General features: G+C 39.7%; 1 protein-coding gene across 1 annotated transcript in view; it reads right to left on the bottom strand.

The window, feature by feature from the left end:
- The window catches only part of ryr3 (ryanodine receptor 3), an 88,619-nt gene extending 75,919 nt beyond the window's left edge, over window positions 1–12,700 (bottom strand). The window contains 1 exon segment of the mRNA XM_057353495.1: window positions 12,541–12,700. Coding sequence (XP_057209478.1) covers window positions 12,541–12,588 — 48 coding nt within the window. The 5' untranslated portion in view covers window positions 12,589–12,700.
- Between the last annotated feature and the right edge of the window lie 6,455 nt (window positions 12,701–19,155).

Below are 19,155 nucleotides of genomic sequence, written 5' to 3'. Positions count from 1 at the left end.
CTCTTTAGCACCAGTACTACGTGCAAAAAAAGTTAACGTACAGCCCTGCATATTGTAATCTTTCAAATGCATGTTACGATGACAATTTGAAGATGTTTTGTATTCAACTATTAAAAAACAATAACTCTAATATACCGCTGCTGTCCTTCCAAAACCCTGGATGTCCAAATTCGCTGTTTTTCAGGAAATGGAAAAAACACTGAACTTTTTAAATGATTCAATAGTGTTGACAAAGTTGAATAGCACTTTTTTTATACTTTTTATTGGTTAAACATAAAGCGTGACTAAAAATAAATTAAAATCACGAAATATGGAGATACAGGGTTTCAGAAGGACATCATCGATATGAAGGTATAACTGACCTTCAGTTTACAAATGGATCTTTCCTGGGGTTTTTTTGTAAGCCAAACTACTAATGTTGGCTTTGATCCAACCACACAACACCCCCTCTAGATATCAGTGTTGCTGTTATGTTTCTGCAAATTGATAAAACCAAGTCAGATAAAAATGTTGTTGCTATATCTGAAAAAAATCTTATGGTTAGCTGTTAAGACTTGCATACTTGGAGACTTTGAAATGGATATTAGTTTACTAAACCACAGAATCTGTAAAGTAAATCATGCGTCTGTGTTTAAGTACCAACACAGTGCATCGACATATAACGCATCTATCTCAGTACAGCATTATCCAAGTTATTATAAGTACTGTTTATCTAAAAGAAAAGATCTCCCTTTCTCCCCTCGCTAGGTCCCACCTAGATCCCCTGCCAAGGAATCTGGTGAATCTGCAGCAAAGTGATCCAGGGAAGAGCAGCAGTGCCATCTGCAAAACAGCTAAGAGGCAGAATCACAGTCTATCTATAGGGGTGTTGCGTATGCAAGGACGACGGGGGGGGGGGGTTATGGGTGGGGTGGGTCTGCTCCAAATCTCAAGGGCAAGAACCAAGCAAACTCGCAAAATCTGTCCATATTCCACACTCAAGACCGCCTGACCTTCTGCCAACCCGACCTGAGGCACATGGGCAGACCAGACCAACACGTTCCCTAAAGCTATCATCCCTGAGGGTTCAAACACAGGTGCAACAGAGCAAAAAGAGGGTTCTAATGCCCTCTCCTTCTCCATGCACTGTGTCTGTCTTTAAGGACATGAACAGGTGTGGGTGTGCAGCCTGAAGCCTCCAGAAGGTGTAACTTGAGAGGTCCTGATGTGCTCTGGTGCCAAATAAATGCTCACAACTCACCCGGCCCTGCCACTTACGTGAACTTGAGAGGTGGAAAGGTGAATATACCAAACCGCCCCTCCCACAATGCTATTTTGAAATGTACGCACATGATCCATTTAAATCCAGTTGAATTGTTTAATCATTTGAAAATGATGTTCCTGTATTTCCAAACGCCATCTTCTTAGTACTGTGTGTCAAATAACTAGACTGGTAATATCTATTGGACAAACTTAATTTGCACAGAAAATGGCTTTGGTCATTATTTGCAACAATTTGCACATGACCTACCCGCTGCATATTTGTTTTAATAAATTTTGCCTAATTTGACACAAATACAGCTACCAAAAAGTGTAAGCATTAGGGGTGTGAAGAGACACTTATCCCACAAGAAGATTTTTAGACTTTTTTAAAGATATCCTCAATGATGAAATATATTGGGAAAAATAGTATTTTATTCACCTTAAAACATAAAATGCAAAAAAAAAGTTATTATAAAATCAACTTGTACTTAATGAAACAAATTAAACTTCTATTTTAAAGAATTTTATTATGCAGTAATAAACAATATGTAAATATTGCAAAATGTTTTGTCATAAACTCAACTGACAGGCAGTTATTGCACAAAAGATATGCTTTGTTTTCTTAACAGGTGCAGCTTTTAGTAAAGACCTGTGGCTGTTTTCCCTATATGCTTTTGCATAGTGCTCGACTGCTTGTGTTAGCAGAGGTGGCGACCGATCATATCACAATGTCAGTCCTCCTTCCTCCACTGACTGAACCCTCATAGCCTTCTGAGAAACAGTTAAAACTACATAAACACATCATGTTTTGTGCTTACATTGCACATACGTAAGAGACAGATTATCTGTTTTTGAAGAGGTTTGCCTGTGAATGTATTTAAAATAACGTAATGTGAACTTGCAATAGCTATACTGTCCATGTGGTACAGTCAGCTGATCAGCCGCGCAGTCCCAAAGCGCTGCTAGCAGTGCGAACCGCCATAAACACTCGTGCTTATGCAGACGCGCGCGATCATTGAAATCCGTCTGTCTAGCACGTGTTTACATGAAAAAATGGTGGGAAAGTAGCGCTGCAGAATGGAAAATCACGTTGTCGAATGACCGGGCCGGTCACTGTAGCTCACAGTACGCACATATATTGTGCAGTTATTAGCGTGCTGGTACAGTAATTAAAACATTTCACAACAAAATGTGCACTCACAACAAAATGTGCACTCACATAAATGCTCACAAATATATTTTGAGGTCACACAGGTTAAATTTAGCGAGCATATGCGATTAAAATGCTCGCGATTTCTAGCCCAACACCCCATCATGCCAATTGCGTGAGGATATTGTGTTCTCCCGAGACCAATCAGATCTCACGAGATCTCGTGCCATGAGATCTCGTCACACCCCTAGTAGTCATCTCAACTCAAATGAGCAGATGTCACGGTTGTGTACAGAACCCAGACGCAGACAGTTAAGGGTTAACAAAAAATACTTTAATTATAAAACAAAAACCAACAAGGGGGCAAACAGGAAAATAAACAAGGAACCAAGGGTAGAATAATAACAATAAAATAAACACTTCCCGCAAGGGGGCAAAACAAGAACTAACAAAGCTTACTTCTTTACAAGGACTGGGCAGGAATAAGACGGATGAGGTAACAGGGAATCAATCAAACAAAACGAACCAGCACGGGACAAAAAACAAGAGGGCTTTAAGTAGGGGAACACTAACGAGGGAATGATTACATCAGGCAGGTGACAGGAATCAACACAAAGGGCGAGATTATGAGAAACAAGAGGGCGGGGCTAAGAGACGCGACCGGAGGACACGTGGCACAAAGTCATAACAAAGGCCATGTGTCTCCACACAGAACACAAGAAGCACCAAAGACATGGTACTGTCACGACTCTGTCCACACAGCTAGAAAACTCATGACAAGGAGGACAGAATCATGACAGTACCCCCGCCCCAAGGGAGAAACCTCAGCGGGACAAGACAGACAGGCACAAAGACAAACACGACAGACAAACAATACAACAAAGGAGGGGTAACATGAAGGAAACTATAAAGGGGTTGGGGTGGGTGAATACAAATAACATTAATGGGAGGGGGGGGAATGGGTAGCCCAGACTTAGGGACACTAGGCATTGGTAGGATAGGGGGAGGAGGCTTGGGAGGGGCTGGGGCTCGCTTCCTAGAGCGAAAAGGTGTGGGAGGGACAGGACGGGAAATTCTTGACATGGCTGGGAAAGACTGGGGAAAGTGTCCAGCACCCAATGCCGGTACCGGGCCGAAAACCGGCTGGGAAAATACCGGTTGGGCTGCCGGCTGGACAGCCGGCTGAACCGCCGGCAGGACCAACTGCAGGACCAACGGCTGGACAGGCTGGACTGCTGGCTGGAGGACCGGCTGGACTGCAGGCTGGGCTGCAGGTCGGACTGCCGGCTGGACCGCAGGCTGGACCGGACTGGATTCTGGCTGGACGGACTTGATGCCAGCTGGACCAGACTTGATGCCGGCTGGACCAGACTGGATGCCGGCTGGATCGGACTGGAAGCCGGCTGGACCGGACTGGATGCCTGCTGGACTGGATGCCGGCTGGACTGGATTCGTCCCCCCCTCCATCTCCTCTTCGCCTCTTCAGGGACACAATGCCCAGAGTACAACCCTCTGGGACCACCGCCAATGGAGAAGGGGACCTGGCTTGAGGCGAGGTTCTGGGCTACTCCCATTTGCCAAGGTACCGGAGCATGTCACCGAAGCCCAGGGACTCAAGAATGTGCATTTCGGTGGTGGTAAGGGGTGAGGGGAACTCCATCTCCATCGCGGCTGTCAGGAAGTCCCTAGTGAAAATGCGCACCTCAGGGTCCTTCTGCCAAAGGCCAAAAAAAGATGGGCTTGACAGGAACGCTCCGTGCTGCCCATCCTTGTGTTAATTATAAAACAAAAACCCACAAGGGGCAAACAGGAAAATAAACAAAGAACCAAGGGTAGAATAATAACAATAAAATAAACACTTGCCGCAAGGGGGAAAAACAAGAACAAAACTGGAACTAACCAGGCTTACTTCTTTACAAGGACTGTGCAGGAATAAGACGGACGAGGTAACAGGGAATCAATCAAACAAAACGAACCAGCATGGGACAAAAAACAAGAGGGCTTTAAGTAGGGGGACCCTAACGAGGGAATGATTACATCGGGCAGGTGACGGGAATCAACACAAAGGGCGAGATTATGAGAAACAAGAGGGCGGGGCTAAGAGACGCGACCGGAGGACACGTGGCGCAAAGTCATAACAAAGGCCACGTGTCTCCACACAGAACACAAGAATCACCAAAGACATGGTACTGTAATGACTCTGTCCACAGAGCTAGAAAACTCGTGACAAGGAAGACAGAATCATGACAGCAGATTCCAGGGTTTTTCCTGCATAGAGAAATTGGAAGCGGCCGCCTCCGTCAAATGTCGTGCCGCCTCAGGCTCTCGCCAAAATTATGTTGCGAGTCTTCACAAGAAATGCTGTGTGCATTTATCAGACTGTCATTTGTAACTGCAGTTGCGACATTACGCCACAGTGGAGGCGCTGTTTCGTTATCAGCACACTGAGGCACTAAAAAGAGTTGCAGAACAAGAGCCAGCCTGTGTTAATTTCTTGAAATTTATTAAATTAACATGACGCACATCATTGTAATGTCTTTAGCTGTGCAGTTGGATCGTTGAATCAGCGTATACTGTACACAGCGAGTTCGCCAGTATGAACGCACATTGCGTTCAGAACGACTCGCACACGAATGACTCATTTGAACCGATTCATTTAAACTATTGAACTTTTCAGTTACTAGCGAATATAAGAGATCCTTGAATCATTTAAAATGAACCACAGAGAATGCAAGATGTGAATGAGCTTTGCTCATTTAGAAAGACTGGTTAATTCAGTTGGCTGTTGTGGGCTGAAAAGTTAGTTGAAAATTATAAAAAAAGCTTTATTTGATAAAAAACATTTCTGTTTGGTTGAATAAAAGGAATGTTTTATATAACTTAATAATCGTCATTTTTATCGAATTTTATTAAAACTTTTAATATGTCAAACTCGAAGTCACTTTGGTTAAGCCACTAAAAGGTACGGTAGGCCTACGCGTGTGTACAAGATCAGGATGGCACCACCTCCGCCTCATTTTGAGCCAGGAAAAACCCTGGATTCCACTTGTTCCTGAACATAAGTGCTACTTTGTTTTTTAGCATTTGTTCTGCTCATCAATGCTGACAAATACTGCTCATTAAAGGGATAGTTCAGCAAAAAATAAAATATTGTCATCATAATTGATTTACCCTCATGTTATTTAAAACCTATATGTGCCCTTGCTATCTGTGAAACACAAAGATATTTTGAGCTATGTCTCAGTGAGTTTGTACCCTTACAAATGGAAGTGAATGCGGGCAATCTTGTTTGCTTACAAACATTCTTCAAAATATCTTATTTGTGTTCTGCAGAAAGAAAGTCATACAGGTTTGGAATGACATGAGGGTGAAGAAATTATTAAATATTTTAATTTTGGAGTGAACTATCCTTTTAAGATCAGTATGAAAACAAAACAAATCGTTTTGAACAAATCAGAGAATTTTTGGAGGTCAAGGGTCCTTCATTCTCTTAAAAAGAAAAATTCTGTCATCATTTACTCACCATCTTGACATTTCAAACCTGTATGACTTTCGTTCTTCTGCAGAACTCAAAAAAGATTTCTTGAAGAATGTTGTTAACTTGCCCCTATTCACTTGCGTTGGTTTTGTATCCACACAATAAAAGTGAATGGGAGCCAGGGCTGTTCGGTTAATAACTTTCTTCAAAATATCTTCTTTTATGTTCTGCAGAAGAGCAATAGCTATACAGGTTTGGAATGACAAGAGGGTAAGTAAATGATGACAGAATTTTCATTTTTGGGTGAAATATCACTTTCATACATCAAATTTCATAGCAGCTCCTGCCCTTCACCAAGCAGGTGGCTCATATCCCTGTATCTGACACCATAATGATACGTCTGAATCCTCTGAGCTCCCATCTTTATCACCTCTATATCAGCATTTGGTTAATCTGCAGGTTCCCCAAATGTATAATGTTTTGTAGGACAAATATGTTCTCCTTGAACTTGCAGCTGAGGTTTCATACAGCAGCATTTCCAGAACTGGACCAAGGACCCTATTCATGAGCCAAAACCATTGACCCCCTTCAGTTCAAGCCTCTTCAAAGATAATATTTTTAACATTCCAAGCAAGTGAACTACCCAGACCACTAACAGTAGGCGTTGACAGGCATGCAATACAGAACATAAATGGGGGTGCAGGGCTGTACAGTGTGGCACATGCTACGAAAAAAAACAGTCTGTGCTAAGACTAAATTTAATAGTGTAGTATGCGACATGCGATACAGTTTGGCAGGTGCATTAGACAGAGCTGCCTGTTTGTGTGAAATGCGTTTGTTCGTGAGTGATGTTAACTAATGGCGCAACACTATTTATTTTTCGTAATTATTTAATTTTTGCAATTAAAACTTGTTTTCCGGCTGCATAGAGTCCATTAATCTAGAGCCCTATGATCTGCACGATGTGGGAAAACATGGAAGGAATCACAAAAGCAGAATTCTACTATTTAAATGTCCTCTGCTTGTTCTGCGTGTCTATGAGTGAATGAGTTGCACACTTTAACATGTTACGACAACCCGTCAAAATAAAAGGCTGGTTAATTTCAACCAGATGACAAAATATTTACTTGTAGTAAATTCATAACCTGTAGTAAACACTATAGTATGCTTTAATATTTACTATAGTAAGGTTCAAATATACTAGTACACAAAAATTTTACTGCAGTTTTCCTATAGTATACTACATTATTTTTATGGACAAATGTATTTACTACTGTATAGTAAAGCATTGAAAATGCAGAACTCCGAAAAATTAAAAACGAAAAAACTAATTTGTGAAAAACTAAAAATTATATGGCACTAATTTATCCATTTGTATAATGTTAATGTCCTTTTTCAGTTACCTGTCTATTTATGTGATGACCTGCACTTGTGTAGATAATAACAGACGTATACTTGTGCTACAACTGTTTGGCCTGTGCTACAAAACTTTAAACCTCTGTAGCACCGATGCTATGTCCAAAAAAAGTTAACGCTCAGCTCTGGGGTGAGTGGGTTGGTACAGACAGCTGCTGAGGTAAGAGTAGCACGTATTAAAAACACTGTGATTTTTGTTCACAATTCAGCAATTTTAAACAAACCTCCAGGCTATTTAAGATCTCTAGGGCTACACAAACCTCAGAAATGCTGATGTAGATGTACAGAGCTTGAGGCATTCTTTAAATTACTTAAACTGTTCTATATAAAAGTCTATGTACACTCTAAAAAAAAGCCATAAAAATAGGGCACAATATACTGTATTAATATGAAGGAATTTTCCGTGTTCATTTTTACAGTTGTTTTACCTGTATTTTACATTTTGCACTGCATTCATTTGCATTTTAGCATTAATGGAAATGTCCGTAAAATAAAGGAAAATGTACTGGTAATTTTCTGCCAGTACTTTATCTGTTTTTTTACGGGATTTTTTTTACAGTGTATGTCTCACTATGGATGAATGATTGTAATTTAACTACACTTTAAATAAATTTCTTTCCAGAGGCATGTTTGAATAGGGTATTCATTTATTAAAACCAGAGTGTTTCTCGCTCCACAGTCTGTGAATGAGCAATTATAACATATTTTGATTTAACATAAATGACATATTAGACTCCCAAAGGCTACAACTGTAAGTGACTCTCGTCTTTGACATCCAGCTGATATTGAACATCTTTGTTGGTTGTTTGTAAGGTTGTTAAAGATGCAACATCATTCATACAAGATAATTAACTCAATGAGTACTCAATGAGTAAATACAATGAGAAGACATCAGGAGGAAATGTATTAAAAATGCAAAAGTAATTTCACCTGTGCTGTCAAGCATCCTTACAGAGATGCGACCGTTTCAAGTGCTTGAATGACACAACAGAAGCAATGCTGTGATGTTTTAAAAGGACTGATGCTAAAAATGCGTTTGGGTCAGGAAATAAGCTTATGGCTATGCGTGTATGAGAGAGAGAGAGAGAGAGAGAGAGAGAGAGATTTAAAGACAGCTATAGTACCGTGCCTTCCACTATAGGCTACATCCAAATGACAAATTGTACTACTCTGCAGTATAGACTTACTTTGCACACATTCTGCTACAAAAAATAGCCTCACGCAAAAAAATAGCCAGCCTGCATGCCTGACTGACCTCCATTTACCATAAAAAAGGAATACAGAGTCTCCCGGAAGACAGAGATTTTTTTGAAAGTGAATAAAATACTGATGAGTTTCGGTCTGCACTCCGAACTTCACCATCTTGTGGTGTTCAAAGAGCATTGGGAGAGACCCAGGTTAACCTCATACTGAGGGTCCTGTTCGGACCAACGCTTGTGTGCCCTTGACAAAGCTGTCAGCTCCAGCGCCCCCCTTAGCCATCTTGGTGCCAGGAGGCCTTATGCATATCAGACATATAACCTATGTGGTGACGTTCTGAGAAGAGGTTTAGCTAATTGCTTGTGAATTTTCTAGCAGCTAATGAGCTCAGCATATTTGCCGCTCTAATGTAATCCTGTCAATAAATTATATACTAAACATACTTTACAAACGTTAGTGCCGTAAACACCTCCACAAACACACATGGGTCTGAGCAGTTGTGCTGTCATTCACCACAGATGGCTTATGTCCCGTCGGGACAAACCAATGCTGGAGGGCAGCGAGAGCAGAGACATCATTCTCGGTTTAATTAATCTGTAAGAAGCTCGTTGAGCTAAACCTGACACATGAAGCTCACAGAGGACAGACCATCACTCATCAGCAGTTCAATCGATTTATGTACCGCCGGTCTCGGCTCCGGCCCAAAGCTCTGTGGTTTACCTTTTTACCTGGGGACCTCTCATTACACATTGGCTGGAGCTATCAACACTCGGCATAGTCCCTGTGATGGAACAGCAACAGCGGATGAACACAAAAAGCTTTAAAATATCCACTGTCTCCACCTCAATTGCGGATCAAAGATACAGACCCCTAAGAGCTGTCAAAACAAACAGGTGGGCTACAAATATACTGTACTAGTGTAAATTGAAGGCTGTTTGAGGCATTTAAAAAAAATGATTTCATTCTTATAGAGTAGAAGCACCGGAAAAATAAAATCAGGCCTCAAAAAAAGTCCAAAGTTATGTCTAACAAAATAACTTCTCTGTTGTATTGGTCTACAATTCAGTCTGTTTGTAAAAAAAACTTTATCTATCCAACAATAATGTGATATGCAAGATGCATCTTAAAGTACAATATCATACTTGCTATTATTGCTGTTTTTATTGTAGATCAATCTAATAGGAAGGCTAACAGCTTTGATAATATATAATGCACAATTTCCGTTTTCCTATGATTTTGGTAGACGACGTTGTGAAAAGTTTGTTAAATTTCAGAATAAGTGTTAAAACTGTAAAACATTTAACATAAAGCGTAACAGCTGAGCTAATTCACTTCCCTCTAAACTCTGACTTTGCAATGTTTCAAAATATATCGCTGCTGTCTTATGAACTTACATAATTTGACATTTTTATTATTTGCCATAGATCATTATTATTAGTCATCCTTTATGTTTGTCACTGGGTTTTGCAAATGTCTAACCGATGAAAAGTATTAAAAAAGTGCTTATCAACTTTGATAAAGTATTTAAACATTGAAAAAGTAGTGTTTTATCCATTTCATGAAAAAGTGAGTTTGGACATCCAAGGTTTTGAAAGGACAGCAATGATATGTGCAAGCTCCTATCTATATAACACTTTAGTACAGGAATCAATTCTCACTATTAACAAGTTGCTTATTAGCATGCATATTATTAGAATATTGGCTGTTTATTAGTACTAATAAAGCACATATTCTGCATGACCATATTCTACATCCCTAATCCTACCCAATATCTAAACCTAACAACTATCATACTAACTATTCATAAGCACAAAAAAGAAGTTAATTGAAGCAAAAGTCGTCGTTAAGGGTTTGTTAATAGCGAGAATTGGACTTAAAATAAAATGTGACCGGAAATATTATAATTACATGGAAGCCATGGCTACTACAGTAACTACTGATTACACATTTACAGCTGAGACATGGTGTCTGTACTGACTCATAAATGGATGACCTACATCTGCCGCAGAAATATCTCGGAGCAGTATCTAATCAATGTATGGTCAGCATAGTTTTAATGACCAATATCATGACATGCTGCTTCCTGTAATGTACTTTCTCAGTAAGAAATTTAAGATGTATGTAGAACTGTGATATGTCAGCATACAGCTCCTACTACCATCATGTCTTACACTTCAGTACAGGTAAGCAGCAGCCCATTTTAGGCTGCTTTGAATGAAGATGAGCCAAACTATGTGATTATGTGTTCTTTTAGAAGTTCTTTTAGAATGTCTGAAAAAAATCTTGTTGTTCATTCTCTCCCTTGCTTACTCCAGCTTTAATCCTCCTAGCATGGCATTGTAAACTAACGGTATTGTTTACCATGTTGACAAAATGTTTATATGCTCTCCTACTTTTAAGTCGCTTTGGATAAAAGCGTCTGCCAAATGATCAATGTAAATGTTATTAAACTTGTTTCAAATAAGAAATGACATGCTCCTATGAGTGTACTCATATGATATATGATGTATACAGTAGCAAAGAACTTGCTACTTGAAAATAGTATTGAAAGACAAAATTCATCTGATAATAATAAATGAGGTTGAATATATTATACAAAAGGTGTAAAAAGGCTTATAAAACAGTAGTGATGAATATAATTAACGAACAATGTCATACGTGCTATTTAGTTCTCACACAGCATGTCTTCCGTAAATCTAATGATAATCAAGGCCAGGATATGTTATACTAATCCAGGTAATCTCTTATTTTTTTTATATCTTAGCACGTTGTTGTCGTTGTTGACTTTAAAATATGATACTGTGCAAATAAAATTGGTGTTGAAACATCAGTGGTCTGGCTTGTTAAACTAGCTGACGCAATGAAGTATAGAGCCGGTGCTTGAGAACCGTGTGTGCATGTGTGGTGGAAGTATTAACTTTTAAGAGGCTAAATTTAAACCTGGGAATGCAGAAGGCTTCCAGAAAAACATAAAAGCCAAATAAACCTAGTGCTACTATACTGGCGACTCTACATCTGGATTTGGACGAAAGACACTTTCAAGATCCACTTGACCAATAATTACGACGTAAATCACAGAAGCTCCTGCTTAAATTTACAAAGGCATTTGAGTTTGGGTAAACTGTGCCACAGCTGAAACTGGTTAGTTGTTTTGTTGTTGTTGTTCACCAGTAACTGTAAAAAAATACAACATTTTACACAACTGCTAATACACCAGCATAAATGTGTCAAATAAAATGCATCCAATAAAATGTGGACCATTCCCATGCCTCAGAGAATTTACGCTGTGTGCCACTGCAGCACCCCAGTCAGGCAACATTATCAGAAAGAGTTATGATTTCAAACGATTAGAGAAAAATAACGCAATCAATCCATACAACAGGTCGCCTCAATTTTCCTAACTAACGTAACTGCGACGGTAATTCACACCACGGTATCCTGTCCTGTCATATCGTTTACACAGGTAACTGCCATGCGCCACGGCATGTAACCAATCTGCGTCGAACCACAGAAATAGAAAAGTCCTTAAGAAGGTGAGGGGATCGTATCAGATGTAATCGCATCTGACAAGATATTATGAACATACACAGACTAAATAGCGCACGAGCGCAATCTGAGATTCATGTAGTAGTCGCGTCGACAATTCACACAACAATACAACAATTCATTAAACATGTTTTACATCTACTGGACAAACCATACACATAAAACTCAGTGACAGATCCATAATTTGCACCTGCACCCTGACGTGGCTGCTGCTCTCAAAGCTCTTTCACGAGCTTTGACCACAGGTGCGTCGCGAACGCAAACTCGCACCTGAGGCAACTTCCAAATAAGGAAATAATTCTTAATAGCGAAACATACATTGATTATACACAATCATAATGCAAATAAACCACAATGACCGCTATGAGGAATAAATCGTTGCTTTAAAACAGGCACTCAAGGCAACATTTTTGATGTCTCAGCATAGTCTTGATTGTAATTACCCCTCAAGAATGCGCAAAAAGACACGAAAGATTTTCTTTGCAAAAAAAAGGGTTTTAATACTTACAGTTCGTAAGAACTGAATTTCATCTTCCCCTTCACCACCTTCGGCCATGGCTGTAGAAGAGCCTGCCTAGACTCCGAAAGCCACCACTGACAGCGAGCAGCGGAGAGGCGCTTCTGCTGTCCTGCCGATATTAGCATAGAGCTCCATCCAAAGCCATATAGGGGAGCGCGGGCAAGCCCACTGTTGCGCGCCTGTCACTCAGTGTCACAAGCGCGCTCACGCTCTTCTTATTCCATATGCAGTGGAGCACCATCGTGAGGACGATCTTATCTGCATCACCTTGCACGCTACAAGATGCTAAAATAAATAAATAAATGCGTAAATAAAGGGTTAAAACGGTTCAACAAGCATTCTGCGCTGTCGGTTAGAAACATTTAAATGGTTAAAAATCATGATATAAAAAACTTTTCATTTACAAACTCTTTAATACACGAGTTCGACAACCAGTAAAATTGCATTTTACCTGACTAAAGATGATCTAGAAGTTGTAGACCACGAGCTTTGATTTATTAATGTTATTTATGCATATACACTGTAAAACACAGGAAAATCTCGTTTTAATTCATAAATTTAATATAAAACGTTGTGCTCTAGTTACATACCACTTGACAGGGCAAAAGTGTCCTGACTTTGCTCATGGTGAGAGACACTCGTTTATATGTTGTGGCAACAGCGTCATCTGGCGTCCAATTCTGAATAGCCGTCGTTCAATTTCACTATTTGTTACTGTAAAGAAGCCCAACTCCCACGGCTTGTGTGCCAACTGCCTGTCCTGGCACGCTGTTATGATCAGTAATTTCCTCTGCTGGATCATGTTTCCAAGCACATGGATAAAACATGAATATAGTTACATTTGTTTGCCTCACTTAAGAACCAATACATTGGCACCCTTTGAGATTTTAACCTTTATAAATGGGTGATGTAAGATTTTGACATTCGTATCTTTCTGTGTTGGGATTATCCTTCAATATTTATTAGCCAATTACGGTTGCATGTTGTGGGAGATGTCTTCAGCAGCGCTCTGGGAGCAAGAGACACTGACAACAAAGTGTGGTTGTAACACGCTCATTTATTTCTTCAAAGTGAACAGTTTATATAGAGCAGAATATGATGTTTACTGAAACCACCTCAATCAATCAACTGGTTAGGGTATATATACATTTTAATGCTAAATAAGAGCACTGTGCAAAGAACTGTATTAGACAAAAAAGGGGCTTCATTAACCCTTTAGGGGTTTCAACCATATCCATTGTAATTAGGGTGGGGAACACATTACATCATGAGGGGCCTCACCCACGTCCACTGCCAAAACAATCCAACAGTTGGCCCAATCAACCCTAAGGGGTTTCACTTGTCCATTGGTCAGTAGGGTGGGGAACTAAATAATCTCAGGTGACTTCTCATGTGTAATTCAGGATCCTCCAAATACCACTGATTTTTATTGTACTCAGTCACTGCTGTAGAGTTGCAGTGTTGTCTCACAAATCTTATAATTTCACACTAAATTTGCGAAACTGCAATGTGTTTTGGAGGAGAGCCAGTGCTGATTAATTGTCTATCACAGGCAGCAGAAGAAAAATCACACAAGAACAGAAACATAAGGCAGGTTGAATAAATACAAGTAACAGTTGGGTTAGAATTAAACTCTAACTTTTATTCCAATTATTGAGGTTGTTATTCATAAAAGATATTTTTCCATAAGCATGTATCTATGTCATGACATCGGAATTTATAAATAGTGTTGGCTTGCCTTATTTTGCAGCCTGTTAATGTACTTAAGTTTAATTTAAATCTAGTAATAATTCATGGCCATATATAGGTAAAAACTATTGTTATTGTTATATAACTAATGTTATTTTTCTCAAATTTAATAAGTAACTAGGCTGTCATGAGCACATACAGTTTTCTTTAGCTATACAAACTAGTCAGAGGTTAAAACAAAATAGTTTTGGCTCCACCCAAAGGCATTGATTGGCTGTGGCATTAGAGAGGTGGGACCATCAATGATGAGAGTGAGGGTCTTGATAAGACAAATGAAGTAACAAAACAAGGCATTTTGAGATCCATTCATTAAAGGACATGTTCTGTGCACTTATTGCCAAGCCAAAATTGTAATGGGAAATCAACAGAAGAACAAGAATTTAGATTTTCTCAACAACTGGGATTTAAAGAGTGTCTGTGCTGCTCCAGCAGTCTGACTTCAAGACTTCAAGGAGTTCAGAGGACGATCAACACTCATCAAGTGATCTTTCAGATAATGACTAATGGATATGACCTTAGAGATGCTGGAATCCGTTTAGATGGGATGCAAAATGATCTACAGGACCTGATAAAGACCACTAAACATATTCTTCAAGAAAATCCAGAAATAAGAAACCTGGTTCCATCATAACAGTGTGGGCTTGGGGTTATGGAACATCAGGAAGCTTTATCCAGAGCGAGAGCCAAGATAGTCGAGGTAGAGAACATAATCCATCAAGTTATTAGTGCCAGTTCAGACGGTTTGAGAGATCATATTCAATCACCACTGCATGACTCAACCAGTGGTGGGTTTTTGCATACAGAATATTACTTTCCCACACAGGATACACAGAAAAATATACAAGATGAGGTTTTCCCTTTGGAATTCTGTGCATTAGATGAAAAACAACATTGTGCAGAGTTGCCCATTTGAAAAAAACAACAAGTGTATCAATAGCTTTTGTCCTGTACTATCTTTTATCTTTTATCCTGTATCTTTTCAGCCAGCCAAACAAACGTTAAATCAGGGAGGAAAGACATCTCTGCTTCTTTAGATGCTGGCTGTGCATTTCTTTCAAGAACCACAAGAGTCAGTGTGTCTCAACCATTATCCCATTTATCATGCACCTCCAGGCTTCTGCCACAGTATAGTATACAGCTGTTGCCTGAAGAGGTTGCAGAAGACTACAACAGGACAACACAGGAGGGAAAATATCTTTTGGGCGGCACAGACGAGAGCATTTGTAATGGATCTGTATCAATTCGCAATGAGCAGGGATTCAGATGGAACCCTAAAGGTGTGTGACCTGTCTGTTTTCAAGATTATAACAAACACCTGCTGCTTACTGATTTTACCCAAAGGTAACTTGCAGTCTGTGTTCAGTTATAATAACATTTTATATTTAATTTATATTAATAATTTAATTGTATTACATTAAAACTACTCAACAGTTATTTATTCTTTGCAGAGGTTTACCGGAAGTTAAGATTGGGCCACATACCATTTGTTTATGTTGCTGCTGAAACCTTCTATACATTAACTGCAAGAAATTCTCATTTTAAAAACAAATGCATGATTTACACATTGTTATGAAACCTTTCTATTTCAGCAGTGGTTCTTCACACGTCTGAAAGGGGGTTAGAAAAAATAACGAATTTGGCTGAAATGCTTGCACTCAATGGTGAGATAGATCAAGATACTGAGTGTACAGGTTTTCTTGTACACCCTGTGCACATCTATACTATATAAATCGTGTTTGCGCCGTACACATATAAGACCTTTTCAGAAAAGTTGGACCTAAAGGACATAAGTAGGATTCAACCTTTTAAAACAAGAATTTTGGCAGCATTATGCAATGCCTTATGCAGTGTGGTATGAATTCTTTGATGAGGGATTAAGAATACAGCAGAACCCTATGACTCCTGCGGTTCATGCTCACTGAGTTGGACAAGAATGCACAACCTGAAAATTGTGATGGTTGTCCTGATACAGATTAACACGAGTGAGAAGCTGAGACACAGTGTTTGGGATCTAAACCCTGTGCCCTGAAGCATGCTGTGTCTGCTGCAATAGTTGTGTTTCAAGTCAACCATGTGATTTTAAAGGGTCAGTGGCATGTAGAATTAGAGTTATGTAGATTTTAGAGTTATGGACAGGTTTAGATTTCAGTGTTTGCCCCCACTTAATGATAAGTGGCAGTTTTCTAATGGATTTGTTAAATGGACATTAAAATCCGATGTAAATTAAGCATTCTACTGTTCCATTTGGGGTAATTTTAACGTGACTTAAATGGGATTTAAAATGAGTGACTGATACAAAAAAGATTTAAAGTATCTCGTTTCGTGTTTGTAAACTATTTACACAAGCAGTATTTGGAACGGACAACTATACTCAATGGTGTCTGCATAATAATGAAAAGCAGTAGTAAATCCTACATTCTAGCCATGAAATAGCACTTGTTACCACAGCGACGAAAGTAAATATCAAACATGGCGACGCCCATTACAGCAGAAAGTTAGCTGACTGGAATGCATAGCATCTTAGATTTTACCAGACTGAGGAGCTATTGTCGAAACAGCGTCAAGCATCACTTCGGATGACACGCATGCTCAATCTCTGTAAATTACACACGCGCGGTTTTAAAGTGATACAACGAGCTGTATTCGGTTGTTCACACTGCAGTTGTCGGTGATCCTTTGTGTGAAGTAACAAAAACTTAGCTCAAAAATAAATGTAATTTATTTAGTCATACAACACGTGGATCGTTTTAAGTTCGTAATTGCATTAACAACTCTGAAGTGACGTTTTCTTGAAAAAAATTTATTAGTGGGAATTTATAAATTACTTCAAAATGAACAATATCTATAAGATTATAAATCGTTAACGTAGCACAAAAATAAAATGTTTTATTAAAGACGTATGCTTTCCGTTGCTCTCCAGGTACTTCTATGTGTGAAAAGCCGATCGGTTTGCGCAGCGCCGAGTTCGACCAGTGACTTTGGCGCCGGCCACGCCTATAGGCTAATTATAAATTTGTAAACATTCGGGATGCGCGCGCATCTCGGTTGCAGAAAAACCCGGAAGAGATAGCCTTTATAACGACTAGAGAATTACACGGATACGGTATACAAAATAGTTAGACTTAGAAAGATTATAGAAAACCTTACCTTAAATAAAATAAACACAGATCCAGATGATTTCGCCAGTCCAGCCTGTTCGTTTAATGACTTGTTTAGCTTAAAATGGCATATTCAACAACGGTATTCCATAGGAAATAATACCATAATTTTTGCCATTCCTATTCTGACATTCAACAACACAAAAACACTTTTTTTGAAGGAGTTGTCTCCTCCGTTTCACTCATTGCTGCTTTGTTTCCACTGTTTTTCTGCAACCAGTATGCGCACGCAGCTGGCAGTGACGTAACCATGACGTCGACTCCAAATTGGTCTATAGACGTAGGGACTCTAACAGCTGCATGTATTGTTTATAATCAACCCAGTCTCAAGGCAGTTCATGGCAAAGACACAAAATTTGAAATCTATTAATTTGTGTTCATGGACACGAATATCCACATTTTTCCGTGTCAGTGAGCACGACCTTTTTTTAATGTCACTCAGAACGACTTTCAATACACAGACTGCGTGTGTGTTTACATTTATATATTTATAACCTGATATCAACAGAAGTCATACATATTTTAGGATGTGGCTAACCGAAACCTTACTTCACCCCAAACCCTAAATAGGGTTAGCCACAAAGGCTAATTTAGCTAAAAACGCGAGTTTCTCGAGGTGGCAAAACAATGATAAGTGGCGCCCCTAAACCTAACATCACAGGGGAAAGGTCAAATCATAACAAAACATACCAATGAGATTGTAGGAAATAGGAATTCACACGAATGAGCCACCTTGTAAAATAGGTATGAATTCCCATCAGATTGCATTGATATATATTTATACATTGACCTCTCTGTCAAGCTCCTGAAGTTTGCAGACGACACCACACTGATCGGCCTCATTCAGGACGGTGACGAATCTGCTTACAGACAGGTGGTCAAGGAGCTGGCTGTCTGGTGCTGTCATGAATGGTGAGGGAACAAGGACACAGTACAGAGGACCCAGACGCAGACAGCGGATAAGGGGTTAACAAGACACTTAATAAAATATAAATACAAAACAAAGACCCACGTGGGGGTAACAAAACAAAACAGGGGAATCTCCAACAGGACAGGACTAAGACTAAATACATCTAACAAGACTAAGATAAACATAACATGACATGACATGAACTACAAATGACTACACTCGACTAGACTAACACAGAACAGGCACTCACCAGACAAACGACAATGAACCAGCACGAGACAGAAGACACAAGGGCATAATAAAGGGGATAAATCAAGAGGGGACAGGTGCAGGACATGAACTAATTATCAAACAATAACGAGGAGACGAAAGGGCGGGAACAGAGACGCCACACCGGAGAGAGGGAGTATATGGAATGCCAAAACTGACTCTCTCCACATAAAACAAGAGATTCTATCATGGTTCTGCCACTAGGTCAAGAAAAGCAAGACAAGGTGGGACAGAACCATGACAGGTGCAGTCTTAACCTGGAGCTTAACACGCTTAAAACTGTAGAGATGATCGTGGACTTCAGGAGAAAGCCCCCTGTTCTCCCCAAACTCACCATCATGAACAGCACTGTGACTGCAGTGGAGTCATTCAGATTCCTGGGCACCACAATTTCTCAGGATCAGAAGTGGGACACTCACATTGACTCTATTGTTAAAAAGGCCCAGCAGAGGCTGTACTTCCTTCGCCAGCTGAGGAAGTTCAACCTGCCACAGGAGTTACTGAAACAGATCTACT

Source organism: Triplophysa rosa, linkage group LG15 (assembly GCF_024868665.1).
Source record: "Triplophysa rosa linkage group LG15, Trosa_1v2, whole genome shotgun sequence".
NCBI classification, from domain to species: Eukaryota; Metazoa; Chordata; class Actinopteri; order Cypriniformes; family Nemacheilidae; genus Triplophysa; species Triplophysa rosa.
Note: the sequence above shows the minus strand (reverse complement) of the source record. Positions and strands in the feature narration are given on the sequence as shown.